Genomic DNA, 14,795 nt, shown 5'->3' with positions numbered 1-14,795 from the left:
GACGGGGCTGCTGAGCTGCTTTCAGAAGGCTCTGGATGAGCCTACACAAAAGTCGCCATACACTTCACAGGGATGATGCAATACTAACTCCACAGAGCTGGCCAGCTGGGGAAGCCACCTGCCAGCAAAAACAAAGTCGGCTAAAAGTAGCTGCTGCCAGCAAACCAAACCTAGAATGTGGGCACCAAAAACCACAACTGTGCCAATGTTGACAACAGGCAATGGAGGATGTCCCACCCCACAGCTCATGGAGGGAGGCGGGCCCTGTCGGTGCCTTGTGCCTTCGTGGCCTCCCAGGCCCAAAAGAGGCAGGGCTGTCTTGTGGAATTGAGTTTGCTCAGCTTCAAGTCCCAGCTGGGCCAGTAGAACTCCTCCACCTCGGAGCCCATTTGGTATGCATGGCACAGAACGGGGGCCAGCAGCTCCCACACACCGAGCACGCAATGCAACAGCATTCTTACCTGAGCCTAGACTCTAGGCCCCGGAGGGTTACCTGGAATTCAGGACAGTGGTAAAGTCAGAGAACAAGAAAGAAGTGGCTCTGAGAGGCAGCGCCAGGGGCACATAGGAAGACTTCAGGGTAAGCATGTCCCAGGCACTGGGCCACAGAAAGGGACTCAGAAGACAATGCTTCTTTGATCCCAAGGCCAGAAGCCAGGTTAGTCACCAGTTTGAGGTCACCTTAGCCCTACCTACCTTCAGCTAAGTCTGCAGAGCCTTGCGGCACGTCAGAGTACTTAGCGCCTCAGCTACCCACAGGATACCAAAAGGCCATTCTGGGTTGAATGAGTGAATAAATGATTGACACTCCAAACTCAGACTGTCCAGCGGGGAGTCCTGACTCCCACTACTCCCACTCTCAACGATTTATTAATAGAAAAACCCAAGCTTCTCCCACAGGTACCTTTGCAAAGTGACAGGCAATTCCCCTATACTTAACCCTGTCTACCTCCTTCAACTCCACCTAGACTGGGTCCACTGCTCTTCCACTCTGCTCTGTCTCTCCTCTCTTTGTCCTCCCAAAAGAGATCACCAAGTCTTTGTAAAAAGTTAAGTTGGATCCCACCTTACAGGGGTTCCCTTTACCCCCACAATAAAGGCCAGTGCTCACCTCAGCCTGCCAGGCCACAGGAGTCCTAGTCCCGATTCTTCAGTTGTCCCCCTCCCCCATCCACCTTGACCTGACACACCCAAGTCTTAAGGTTCTTCCTGCCTCCTTCAGCCCCCCTCCCCCACCATGGTACATCAGCACTCAGTCTCTCCAGGTTTCTCTGGGCAAATGCCACCATATAAGTGAGGCCTGCTCAGCCCACCCTGTAGCGGTCAGAGACTATCCTCAAGACCTAATCTCAGAGGCTCTTCTCAGGATCCAAGTCCATCAGACGCATTTGTCCCCATGTGTCCCTCTGTGCCTCCTTAAACGGAAAATGCCCCCTCCCCATTGCACCAGAGACTTCATATGTGCTGAGCCCAGGCTAAGATCCCTAGGCCCATCCTTAGCAGGCAGGGCACACAAGAAAGCTTGCAGGGCACGTTTGCTGTTTGTTGGTAGAGCCTGCGTTTAGCAAGCAAACCCCAGGCTTTGGATTCCATCGTCCCCAGCAAAGAAAACGGGGAGAAAGAAAACAAACTAAAGTTGGGCTCCGCGGCACATGTCTGTGATCTCAGTCTGAGGCTGACCTGAACCATATAAGGAAAACCAAAAACAAACAAAAAGCAATGGATGAATGAAACTGAATACAGCCACAAGTCCACCCCTGGGTGCCCCCACCCCTGGTGCCCACACACAATCTTTTGTAATCCTCCATTTAAGGCGTACTGAATGACATCTTTATAAGCCTCTGCCAATCCCTAGGCCACCAGACAGACCTGCAACAGTCTGGAGAGAGAGGTTCCAGTGTCCTTGTACCACCATCTCAGCCACTGCGGGGGGGGGGGGGTTGCATCTTTTTCATGTTTACCTAAGCTACTCTCCTATCAGTCCTGAGGGCCTCTGAGCAGGGTGCATACCCCAACAGAAAGTCAGAGCCCCTTGCTCAACTATCTAATCACAGGAAGTCCCTACCAGGGCGCCTCTGGGCTTCTCCTGTACTTAGGTTCACTGTATTAGAGGAAGACACTAGTCCTGTCCAGGTGTGACTGAGCATCCCGACGACAGCACCAGCAACAGACTTCCCCTGGGATCCCGGGGATGCGCTGGGGTTTGTGGACGCCCGCTCTTCCCCTCCCCCTCTAGCACCTCCAGAGGCTTTGTCATCCCAGTTCCTGGAATGTCTGGGCCCTCAGCGCCGGACGGTTCCCCGCCAGCGGCCACCGCGGAATCCTCAGACCGCTCGGCACCAGGGCCCTGCACCTCGGGCCCCCCGCGCTTCGGGTGCCCTGGCCGCCTCTCCCCGTGCCCCAGGTCTCCTCCTCCCTCCCATGTCCACTCAACCCCGGCCTTCCCGAATCGCTCCGGGGATGCAGCGCCGGCCCCACCAGCCCCGGACCGCCACACTCACGAGCATCGGGCGCGGAGGGCTCGGTCCCCGGGCTCCTCCACCAGCGTAGCAGCGCCCGCGCGGGCTCCAGGCTGACTGCGCAGCGCTCCTGCTTCACCCACAGCACCGACTGCAGAGGCTCCGCCGCCCCCATCGCGCCCATCGCCGCCGGCGCGGCCTCGTCCGCCGGGCGCTGGGCGCGCGGACGCCGGGGGGCGCGGGACCGTTAGCGGCCCCTGCAGTCAGCCCGGCTGTGTCGCGGGGAGGCGGCGCTGCGTCACCCGGTACGCAGAGAGGGCGGCGGGGACCTGGGGCGGGGTGTGGGGACCCGGGAGGAGGAGGCCAGGGTGAGGACGCGAGACGCTGGAGTTGAGAACAGAGAAGGAACAGGAGCCCAAGTTGGGGAGTAGAGGAGGGCGAAGAAGAAACGTGAGGGGTCAGAGGAGGGGACTGAGGGGCCTGGGTGTGGGGAGGGCGGTCGAAGCGGCCAGGTGCGCTGAAAGTCGCGAGGCTGTGGCTCTCGCTGCTCCTGGGCGCTGCTGGGTCTGTACGCGCGACGGGCGGGGGAGGGCTGTATTGACAGGCGGAGTCCCCAGCAGCGCGGAATTACTGTCCAGGAGGTCGTGTGCTGGCGGTGGGAGGCCTTGGAATTGCCGACGTGCGCCCACGAGCGATGTGACCTTGGGCATCTGACTCTTTTTAGGTCCTGGTCTCCTGGCGGCTGGGAAGAGTCCTGCAGGCTGGCCCCAGCAGGCAAGGGAAGGCGAGAGGACAAGGAGTAAGAGGGCTACCTTCCAAGGGCGTGGAAGCTGAATCTGTGGATGGATGTGGGTCTACAGCCACCAGAGAGACAGGGGATGGAGTCTTCGTGTCAGTCACCTGACTCTTCCCTCCCTAACAGGCCCAAGGAACCTGAGTTGCTATTCTTGATGCAGCTTAACATGGGGGAACCTGCCTTGGGGAGGTTCTTCCTGGACTCCTCCTTTCCCCCAGCTAAAGGGTCCCAAGGTACAGCAGGGCAGTATTCAGCACTGCCCTCAATGCTTGTCCACCCCAGTCTGTGAAAATTCCATCGGCATATGGGCTTGTCCCTTACTGTCTCCAGTGTCTAAAATAGTCCCTACACATAATGTTATTAATCAAATATTGGTTACATGATGGCATCTATTCACATGTGACCAATGAAGAGTCTGCTTACATGATCCAAGAGTGCAGAACTCTGACGTGACAAAGCCAAGCCTCACTACAGGGTCAGCCTTCAAGAAGACTGCAGAGCCACCTTCCTCCCCCTCAGGTCGCCTGCTGCTGCAGACTAAAGCAGAGCTAGCCAAGTCCACTTTGCCTCGCTGCTGTGCCTGGTACCAGGTGGCTAAGGTACGGGGGCTGATGTTGTCAGTGCCCTGTGTCCATCTGCAGGGCAGTAACAGCTATGAATCACTCGCTTCCTGAAAGCCCAGCCCAGTTCTAGGCTCCAGGACAGCCCTGCAGTGTTGTTTAGGCCCAGGCAGAATCCTAGCCCCACCCTCGAGCAAGCTGGACCTGATCAAGCTCAGTGGTTGTAGCAAGGGTTGCTCCAGCTTTTTCTTTCGGCAGCTGTTGGGACGAGGCTTGGAGAATGGACAGGAAACTTCTTCAGAAACCTGGTGTCATTGCTAGGTGGGTGATGCCACCACTGTCACACGTAAGGGAAGGCCAGGGCAGCAGGGGCTAAGGACTCTAGAATACTGGCTTCTCTGTTGGGGGCTTCTTCTTCTGGACTTCCTGACCCTTCACATTTAATCATTCAGTAGTTTATTTATTTTTGATGTTACTGGTTTTTGTTTTTAGAGACAGGATTTCCCTGTGTAACAGCCATGGCTGTCCTGGAACTTACTCTGTAGACCAGACTGGCCTCAAACTCACAGAGATCCGCCTGCCTCTGCCTCCCCAGTGCTGAGATTAAAGGTGTGCACCACCGTGCCCAGAAAATCATTAAGTGTTTTATAAATGTCCACACTGACTCCAGAATTCTGTAGCCAGACAGAGTCCCCAATAGGACTTAACCTCACCCTAGCCCTGTAGGAGCTCCTTCCAGGAAGATACAGTCACGCGGACCACAAAGAGCTAGAGAACCTAAAGAGGGTTCCCTTTGTGGACTTAACAGCCCACTAGTGAGACTCTGGGTTCTCCAGTGGCTGCTGTGGGCTGAAGTGTACCCCCCCCCATTCAAATTCTGAAGCTTCGTGTTTACGTGCCATAGATAATGACTTATTTGGAGACAGGACCTTTAAAGAGGTGATTAAATGAGGTCTTTAGGGGATGGGACAATAGCTTAGCCTGTGGACAGAGGGCTGCACTTAGCCTCCAGACACCCATATATGTGCACTTACATATATATGAACACGTGTACAAACAAGTTAAACCATTAGGGTGGGTTTAATCCAGTTTGAGTGGTGTGCTTAGTCCAGGGGAGATTTGAACACAGATGCCAGGGCTATGTACACAGAACACGAACTATTAAAAGTACTAGAGGAATGGCCATCTGCAGGCCTCAGGAGATATCAGATATCAAGAGTTGGAACCTTGGTCTTGGCCTTCCAGCCCCTGTAACCCAGAATCAGGAAGCAGTGGCAGGTGTTGAAACCTGGTGGTTCTGTAGTGGCCCTGGCCAACTAGTTTATTACACTGCCAGCCTGGGTAACTGCAGGTCCAGGACCGGCTGGGGAGCCTCGGACTGGGGGAGGGCAGCCTAAACAGGGCTGTGTTCTGGGAAGATACACTTTGTGCAGCTGAGACAACTGTATGAACGGGCTCCGACCCTCCAGGCTGTGGGCTATAATGAACGCAGCCCTGGCGGTGGAAGGAAGGAGGCTGCTCTGTCCAGAGCAGCTGTTAGGACCCTGTTGCCTGTGAATTCCCTGGGGCTCATCAGTTGTTGGGTGTGAAAGCAGATGACAGAGCAGCTGACGGAGGCTTGGAAACACCCACACAGCCTGGCTCAGCCCTGGGTAGTGGGCCTCTACACTGGGATACACAGCCAGGTCCCCTGTTGGCTTCCCAAGCTCCCTGGCTCCCCTCTTCCCTGACTGGTAATATCCTTCCTTTGCAGGGCCCTGATCCAAACACCTTCTTACATGTCTATTTGGGAGGTTCTTACCCACCCATCTTACCCACAGTCACCTCGTCACAGAACTTTGTCTATGCCTGGCTCGCCATAGCCAGTGATGCCCCAGCCTGTTGCTGGGCTGGTGTGTGAACAGCTGGCTTCAGGTTTAGAGGGGTCCTGGGTAACTAGGAAGACAAGAGACAAAGGCTCTGCCCAAGGAGCCTGGAACTCTCCCGAGCCAGACACTTCCTGCCTCAAGGCCCCTGTCTTAAGAGCAGTCCACAATTGGAAACATTCAGCTTTTGACCTGATCCGCTAGGTCGCGTAAATCTGGGCATCGGACCAGCTGTGGCCAGCACCCTCTCCTGGGTGTTCTCTCTCACACATGGGCTGCCCGGTTCCTGAGGTCCTGTTCAGTCCCACACATTGCCTCTAAACATGAGTGTCCCTCCTACTGGGTCACCGCAGAAGGAATCTTCTGAATCTTCCGCCACCTGCAGCACCTTCCAGTTTAGTCCTTTCTGGGCTCTGAGCCCCTCCCTTCCCAGGAGCCCCTGCTCTTGTTTACACTGGGGCCTGACTGCTTATCTTCCCGAGCTTCCTCCCTGATGAAGTCAGCAGCAGGACTAATTGACATCAGAGACAGGAACACTGCTGGGCGGGGCCAGAGGATCTGGCAGGTGCTACCCGCAGGCTGCCGGGAATGCTGCCCTCTATCCTCCACCCTCGAGGAAGAGCCTGTCAAGCCTTACCTGTCAACGTGGACTGCCTGGAAGGCACTCGGAGGCCCAGTGTTTGAGAGGCAGGCTCACGATTCACAAAATGCACAACTCTAACCTGCCCTCGGGACCCAGACAAAGACTGGAAACACCCATTATCTATTCCATTCTACAGATGGGCAACGGAGGCTCAGGAAATCAAACTGACCCACTCAAGTTCACCAGAGAGCAGTTAGGTGGGCAGGTACTTTAGGTTCTCCCCACCCCAACACCTCAAAGCTGAAATAAGAAGTTAGGAAGTGGCATAAGCCGAGGTCATTGTTGTCAGTGGGCAATGCTTGCTCCTTGGGCACCTCACTGGAAAAGCCGGTCCACCTTTAAGGGCAGGTAGGACAGGAATATTCTGGCAGACGCGTTCTCTACAATATTTTTTTTTTTTTAAAAAAATCAAGGCTTGAGCTGAAGAGCAGGTGGTGGCCCTCAGTGTAGCAGAGCCAGGTAAATCTGAACTGGAAAAGCTTTGGGGTAGATCTGGCCAGAATAATCCTGAACTGGAGACTGAGATCGGGGCTGCTTACTCCTCTGGACAGCTAGGGGAGCACCTTGCCTAAGATAGGGGGTGGTGGACTCAGAGACCAGACTTTGGTTTGCTTTGAGTCTGAAAGTTCCCGAGGCCTGTAGGGGTGACCAGTCCCAGGCAGGAACAGGAACTGGATACTCTGCTTAGCTGGAGCTCATGTGATCCCCAAGGGTGCCAGGCCTCTAGGCAAGGCGACAGCTTGTGAGCTTAAGGGCTGAGCCCAGGATTATAAAGCGAGAAAGAGAACGAGGAAGGAACACAGCTGTAAGATTCAGAGCCTGGCTTCAATTGCCAACGGTCTGTTGACCACTGTCTGCCTTCCTTTCCAGATGTGAGGCTGCACGGGATGCCAGGCCCTCCCTGCATTCCTTTACCATATGGGCAGCTGCCCAGGATGCAAGCCCCCAAGGAAGGAGGCTTGCTCTGTGGTAGCCTCTCTTGGGAAAAACACTTCTTGAGAAGTGAACTGCAGACAGTTCAGGTGGGAGAGAGAGTCCCCTCCCTGTTTATCTCTGCAGCTGGAGGAAAGATAGACAGCCTTGTGGACCCACAACTTCTGGTCATGTCAGGGGGAGGGGACTGACAAAGGGGGCTGGCAGAAAACATTCAGGGAGGGAACAGAATCTGTGCCTCCCTCTCCCAGGCTTCAGTAAGGGATACAATGTAGCCTTGAGTTGTTCCAGAGAGTAAGAGCTGCCACAATGATCAGCTTTAGGAGTTGGGTGAAAATCACCTGCCAAAGTGTCCATCCATTGGCCACTGTGATCCTCCACGAGCCAACTGAGTGGCCTTGACACATTGGGAGTTGCCTGGGTAGCCTCAAACTGTTGGGGACCCTGATCTGAAGGGAGAGGGGGAGAACCCAGAGGTCATTGCTATACCTTGGTTGGTGCTCAGAGGGGCAGAGAGACCTTCTTCAGTCTGTGTTTGTTTGGCTTGTTTTTTCAAGAGATGGAACAAGGGGGAAACTGCCTTCAGACAAACCCAGAGCCTTTTCAGAGAGATAACACAAGCCATGTTCAGGCAACAAGCTTTGTCACATGGAGTGTAAAGTATTGGGTCCAACCCAAAATCAAAACCAAAAAAAAATTTTTTTTAAATTTTAAAAAGAAAAGAAAAAGATCAGTAGAAAACGCCACTGGACTCAGCACTCATGGATGACAAAGAGGATATTGTGGCCCCCAAGAAAAGCCACACTAAAAAAACTGCTGGCCAGTGTTGGCAGAGGATGGATGACAGCAAAGATAGACAGGAAGATGGGGGACAAACTCTACCACCCTTGGCAGTCTGCCAGAAAACTGGGAGGTGGGGCAATGAGGAAACCTGAATTCAAAGGAAGGTGAGAATAATGCTGACCGAGTGAGATCACACACACGCGCGCGCGCGCACACACACACACACACACACACACACATACACACTGCAGCTTCAGGAGTCAGTTCTCTTCTATCGTGTGGATCATGGAGATCAAGCTCGGGTCATCAGGCATGGCACTTTTGCCTGCTGAACTGCTTTGCTGGTCCAGTAACCTTTTTTTTTTCTCTTCCCCAAGCCACTTCCCTATTAGTCTTCCTCCCAGGGCTGTCACTTCTGATGTCCTCCATCAGCCCATGTCACTCAGCTCTGTGTAGGCCAGGCACTGTGGCTTCTGCAGAGAGCAGAGATCTGCTTGTCAAAAGGTGACAGGGCTGTGAAGCTCCAATCACGCGTTCCTAGTTAGGGACAAGGACCTTGTGACTAGCTTGGCTGAGCTTTCGAGAGAAGACAGAAAAACCACACTTTTATGAGTGACTCTAAAATAGCAATGGATTTGGTTCTAAAGTGGAAAATTTTGCGGCATGGGGCTGGGACATCCGGAGAGCAGTCTGCGACCGCTGGATTAGCACCATAGAGTTAAGCTAGGCTTAAAAGGTCATTAGCCAGTGGCTGAGATGGATGAGCACACGATAGCAATGTGTGTAAAGGCTCAGACAGGAATCACACAGAAGCCCGAGGGAAATGCTGCTGGCAGCGTGTGGAAGACGTATGAGATGCAGACAAGGGAACTGTAGAGCATGTACTGGGCTCCTTCCACATCCGAGAGTCAGCAGGGAAAATCTCTTACAGCAGCCTCCAAATCCAAGGTACCCAGCTCACCCTGGAGACGTAGGCCCCATGGGGGAGCTGCAGCCTGGTGCCATTGGCAGGGGGGTCATCAGGGATTAGGAAGGTATCAGGGTCAGAGGGACATACAGAAGAGCCCCATCTTGCAACCCACTTCTGTTTTGGTTGCCAATTGAATGAACCATGACTCGTGTTCCTGGTAATCCACTCAGTGAAGGCTCACGGTGGTCAACACTTCCATCACGGAAGAAAAAGCTTCATTTCCCATAAAGGACCCCTGTACCCCAAAACTGCCACTCTACTCTCTGCCCTGTATCTGTGGTGGGGACTTCTGTCTGGTCTCGCCTGTTCTAGATTTTTCATAAAGTAGAATCTGATTCTATTCCTCCTCCAATACCATACTGAGGTCAGAATGAGCCTTGCACACACTAGGCAAATGTTTTACCCCAGGGTTACACTTCCGGTCCCACTAAGCGACCTTTTGCCTGACTCCTTCCATTTAGGATGCCAGGGTACTGATGCCACAAAATGCTGAGGTCGAAGAATTTCATTCCTTCACTCGGAGTCTCACATTGTAAACCGGACTGACCTGACACTCACTAGCTAGGCTCCGATTCGCAGCAAACCTCCTGCTTCAGCCTCCTCAGTGCTGGTATGTGTCACCACGCCCGGTTGAGACCTAATGGTTTGTGAACAGCAGGAATCCATCATCTCGCAATCTGGAGTCCAGTTAGTCAAAAGTCAGAGTGTTGACAGGTTCAGCATCCAGTGAAGGACTTTTCCCTCAGACAGGGCAGAGGGTCAGAAGGGCTCAGGGGGTGAGTGTTTTGTCCTCATGTGGGGAAGGAACAGGGGAGCAGAGAAGCCCTAAGCCAGTTCCCTCCAGCTCTCAGGGCCACCCATTCACTCACAGGGGAAATCCACTTACAAGTGTCACAACGTCTTCCTCAACGTCCCTGTTTCCACGCCACCGCACAGGGGACTTGGTTTCAGCATCGAATGTCATGTTTTCAAGGTCCGCTCACATTTTCTGTCTGTCTCCACTTCACCCTTCTGGCTGAAAAGTGTTCTATCGTGGCTGTCCTGTGTTTGCGCATTCATCAACTGGTGGACGGTCTGGTTGTTTACAGTCTTTGGTTGTGGGAAGGAAGCTGCCCTGGACATTCAGGGATGAATTTTTTGCGGGAAGGGGTCTCAGTCTCGTGGGTAGATACACCTGAGAAGTGGGATTGTTTTGTCTCCTGACTCTCTGTGTTTGTCTGTTTGAGGAAGCGTCAGACGGTTTTCCAATGCAACCTCACTGCCTGGTTGGGTACAAGGCTTCCAGCCTTTAGTTGTCTGCACTGTTGTTTATGGGTCCCTGTTGGCTGTGCCTTCCACTGACCCTTCTTCAAGGCTAATTAACTGATTAGAACTCCAGTGATTGTGGGCAGGTTGGAATGTTACAGGTTCAGGGCCTGACAGCAACTATCTTGGGCTATCTTTAGCCCTCTAAACAACCATTCCTTGCCCACATCTGGGTTGAACCTAATGTTCTAAGACAAACAGATAAAAAGCCTTTTGGAACATGTTGACCTGGCAGATGTCTAGCTTCCACCGACTCCAAAGTGAAGACGCTGTCAGGCAGTGTCTGAACCCATAGCCGAGATTCCTCTGCTTTGTGGCAACCGTCTCTCTGATGTCTCCACCTGTGTATTTGGAAAGCACCTTGACATATGACTCTTCACCCTGTGACTGTAAAACCTTCATGAATCTACTTCATACTGGAACGTGGAGCTGGGAGCAGCCTAAGCCTGTGTTCCTGGGCCATGGTCACTCAAATTTAGCTTTGGAATCATCTCTCTCCTATCCCTTTTAAGGAGAGAGCTGTTTTTGCATTGACATATCCTAATTGGTGTAAATTGCCTCTCTGTGGGGTTCGCTTGGCTTATCAGTGAGAAAACGGATCTAAACTGTGTCACTTACACATTTTGCCTCTCCTTTGAGCTCCTGTTTATCTATCCTCTTCCCCAGGTCCAACAGCTGCCTCTCTGTCATGCTTCCCCCCACCCCCATTTGATTCTCAGCACTGGGAAAAGCAAAATAAAAACAGGTGGTTTCTGCTTCAACTACAGATTGGTGTATCCAATCAGGGCAGTGGTAATGGACATAGATGGATATGGATCCAGGGTGATGTGTGTAGTGAGTGATTGACAAGGTGTGGGCAATAAGGGTCTGGGTCACACCCCTGCTTGGTTTCATGTCTGGGTGGGCAGGTACCTGCCATTGTGAGACAGGAAGTGTTCCAAGGAGCCAATGGGGTTGTGTGTCTGGGCCAGAGGTCTTACTGAGACCACTTAGTGTACATATGACAGTTCTGATGTCTAGGACAGTCCTGATGTCTACCTACTGTGCCCACTTCATTACAATTGCCACTCCAGGCTCTCAGAAGCAGTTCTGTGGGTGACTAGGTGCCTTGCCATCCATCGCATGTAAGGACAAGTGGCAGAAGAGAGGATCCTGGAGGGACACTATGGCCCCAGTAGGACAGCAAGGAGGATAGTGGGGGGGGGGCGTGGGTGATATGGGATTCCCCTCTGTATGCTGTGAATACCATTGGTTAATAAAGAAACTGTCTTTGGCCTGCACAGGGAATAGAAATAGGCTGGTAGAAAACTAAACTGAATGCTTGGAGAAGGAAGGCCAAGTCAGGAGAAGACATGTTTCCCCACTGGAGACAGACGCCGGAACTTTACCCAGTAAGCCACAGCCTCGTGGCAATACACAGATTAATAGAAATGGGTTAAATTAATATGTAAGGATTAGCCAATAAGTTAATATCTAGCTAGAGCTAATGGGCCAAGCAGTGTTTTAAATAATACAGTTTCTGTGTGATTATTTCGGGGCTGAGCAGCCAGGAACAAACAAGCAGCCCTCTTACAACAAAGTGGCACCCACGTGGCCAACTAAAATCCACTTAAAACCTGAGAGGGCTTTTTCAGCTGTGTGTGTGTTAGTGATGAGAATCTGTGCTCATCCCCAAAAGCCTCAGCTTTTCTGCTTATAAAATGGCGGCCAGCTCACCGATCCAAGTGAGCAAAGATTCTAATTCAAACCCAGGTTCTGCCTGGCTGTGGCTTACTGGGTGTGGCAGGGTTGTCCGCAGCCCTGAGGAATGCTTCCACTCACGAGATGCCAGTAGTGACTCCCAGAATGAAAGGATAAAAACCCCCAGACGTTGCCAAGTGCACCCCCAAAGAACCTTGCTTCCATGCTCTGTAAAGATGGTCACTAGAAACCACCATGTAGGATGCCATGCTGCTGCCCAGTGTGGCCAATACAAAGCATTTGATAAAGCATAGAGCTCACTAGATGAACCCTTAAAGTGAGAGCCCAGGGTTTAGGGCACAGAGGAGGCATTTGTGGGTCATGCAATCATGATTTCCTGAGCCTGGTGCTGGGGATAGTAGAAAGGCCTCAGATTTGACTGCCAGATTGAGCCAACAGTTTTGGACACTTGCAAGTCCCTTTAACTACCTGGGGTGGGGTGGGGTAGGGTGGGGGTGGGTGAGGTGGGGCAGGCTTGCTGATACTGAAAGGAGGAGCAACCAAAGGACCAAGAGGCTAGTCTGTTTAGGGGCCTTAAGAGTGAACTTGTAAGATGTCAGGAGTTCTGACTGGGGAGAGCCACATAAGGACAGTTTGGACTGGCTAGGGAGGCCATTCCTCTTGCTTTGCTGGGACAACCCTGGCTTCCTCACTTCAAATCCTACATCCAATACTTAGGAAACTTTTCTGCAGTCGCGCCTGCTATTCGGATTCCAGGTTCCACGTTCTCCCTCGGAGATGAAGCCTGCCTGCTGGCCCAGCTACCCCTAGCCTCCTCATCAGCCTCCTTTCAGGCACACCAGGCTGGTGGCCTCATTTAGGCACTGAGCAGAAATAGAACAGCAGCCCCAATTAGCTCAGCAGCAGGACTTGCAAATGGGCCACAGCCTCTGATGTTCCAGGATGGGGAAAATTCCATTCACTTGTCCTCCATTGATGGGCCAGAGTGTGAGGTCCCTTCCCCTGGGGATGCATCAAACTGTGCCATTGCTCATGAGGGCATTGAGGGTGGGGAAGCACAGCCCCCCCCCCCCCCAGATGCTGATTCCGTGGGTTTGGGATTGGATCAGGGGAGAATCTGCATATTTCGTGTCACCCTCAGTGACACGATCATCCCAACTGGTTTTTGAATTAGGCAGTAAAACACAGTGGGAGCCTACCCTATGTTTCCCGAGGGGGGGGGGCAAAAGCACTTGTTTACAGCTCCTACCTCACAGGACAGCTGAGGGGCCAATGTCTGAGTGGCACTCGCCCCAGCGTTGGACACAGGGCTGCCACTGTAGCCAGCCTCTTCTGCTGTCTACTCAAAACAGTGGCCTCTGTCATGGGTGGGCAGACGGTACCAGAGGTCCCTGACTGGAACCTCTTGTGTGATTCAGCCAGGTATGCTTTCTTTTCTCTTTGTCTTTTTTTTTTTCCTGAGAGCAGACAAAGGGATCCAGGGATCCAGCAGGTCTCTCTGGGTCCTACGTGCTGACCGTGGGGCCTGGGCTGTGTTCCCACGTTCAGACTGAAGCTTGGCTCTCAGTGAGCAGAACCCAGGTGGCGGGGTTCCCTGTGAGTAACTGTTCCTGGGCAGTCAGAATGTAGATCAGTCTATGTCGGGGATGCCCTTCTGGCACACTGCCAGTTAGAGCCCCAGAAACAATCCCAGGAACTAGGGCTGATAGGGGTGATTCAGAAAGTCCCCCATCCATCTGTACCCTTCCATCCTTCCCTGGCCTATGGCCACCACCCTCTCTGCCTTGCCTTGCCCCTCTCTCTTTTGTCCTGCCCCCTTGCAGGGAGGAGGGCGCTCACTTTGACTAGCATGGAGGGGCAGGGATAGCGTGTGCTCAGCATTAAGCAATCACAATGCCCTAGGCTTCATCTCCACCACTGTGAAAATAAAGGAACAAATTAATAATTAACTAATTGCTTAAAATAAAAAACAAAGGAGTAGCTGGGAAGATGGTTCAGTTGTTAAAGGGACAGCCACAAAAACCTGAGGGTTAAGATTCAATCCCCAGAACCCACTGAAAAAGGGTTGGGTGAGGTAGTGTGTGCTTTTAATTCCAGAGCTGGGGAGGTAGAGACTGGAGGATTCTTGGGGCTTGCTTATCAGCCAGATTCAGACTCTAGGTTCACTGAAAGGCTGTGTCATAAAATGTAAGGTCAAAAGAGACTGAGGTAGGCACCTGACATCAACTTTTGTCTATACATCTACCCTCTACCACATGAGCACAAACATGTAAATGTACACACACACACACTCACACACACACACACATGTAAATGTACACACACACACACACACACACACACACACACACACTCACGTGCGCAGAGTAGAGAAACTTCAGATATAGCCTCAGCTGTATCTGGATTTTAGAGCTAGTTCCTATCTTCCTTGAATGAATCACTGGGCTCTAGGACTTAGCTTGCCCACTTGCAAGGGGTACAGTTCAGGATGGAGCAATGAAAATCCCCACCCTCTGTGACTCTCAAAGGCATCTGGTCATATCCTTGGTCCCCAGTCACTTAGTTAAGGCTGTTTGTTGTGTATGTTTTGTGACAATCCTGGGAGCAACATGTGTAGGGAGAGGCAAGACTCAAGTACATAGAGCTTGCTTTGTCTCCTGCCTAAACTTGTACAGAAAGAAACCCACCCTCTTCCTCTCTAGAAAAGGAAACAGCCTGAAGCAAGCAGGACAGTGTGTCTGTAACTGTGGCCACAGGGAGACATTAGAAAGAGACCCTTT

General features: G+C 52.5%; 1 protein-coding gene across 1 annotated transcript in view; it reads right to left on the bottom strand.

Moving 5' to 3' along the window:
* Positions 1–2,835, bottom strand: part of Cerk (ceramide kinase) — a 43,379-nt gene extending 40,544 nt beyond the window's left edge. The window contains exon 1 of the mRNA XM_041672092.1: positions 2,502–2,835. Coding sequence (XP_041528026.1) covers positions 2,502–2,643 — 142 coding nt within the window. The 5' untranslated portion in view covers positions 2,644–2,835. The remainder of the gene's footprint in view (positions 1–2,501) is intronic.
* Positions 2,836–14,795: the final 11,960 nt, after the last annotated feature.

Source organism: Microtus oregoni, unplaced genomic scaffold (genome assembly GCF_018167655.1).
Source record: "Microtus oregoni isolate MIOR12 unplaced genomic scaffold, Mior012 000022F_ref0000154, whole genome shotgun sequence".
NCBI lineage: Eukaryota > Metazoa > Chordata > Mammalia > Rodentia > Cricetidae > Microtus > Microtus oregoni.
Note: the sequence above shows the minus strand (reverse complement) of the source record. Positions and strands in the feature narration are given on the sequence as shown.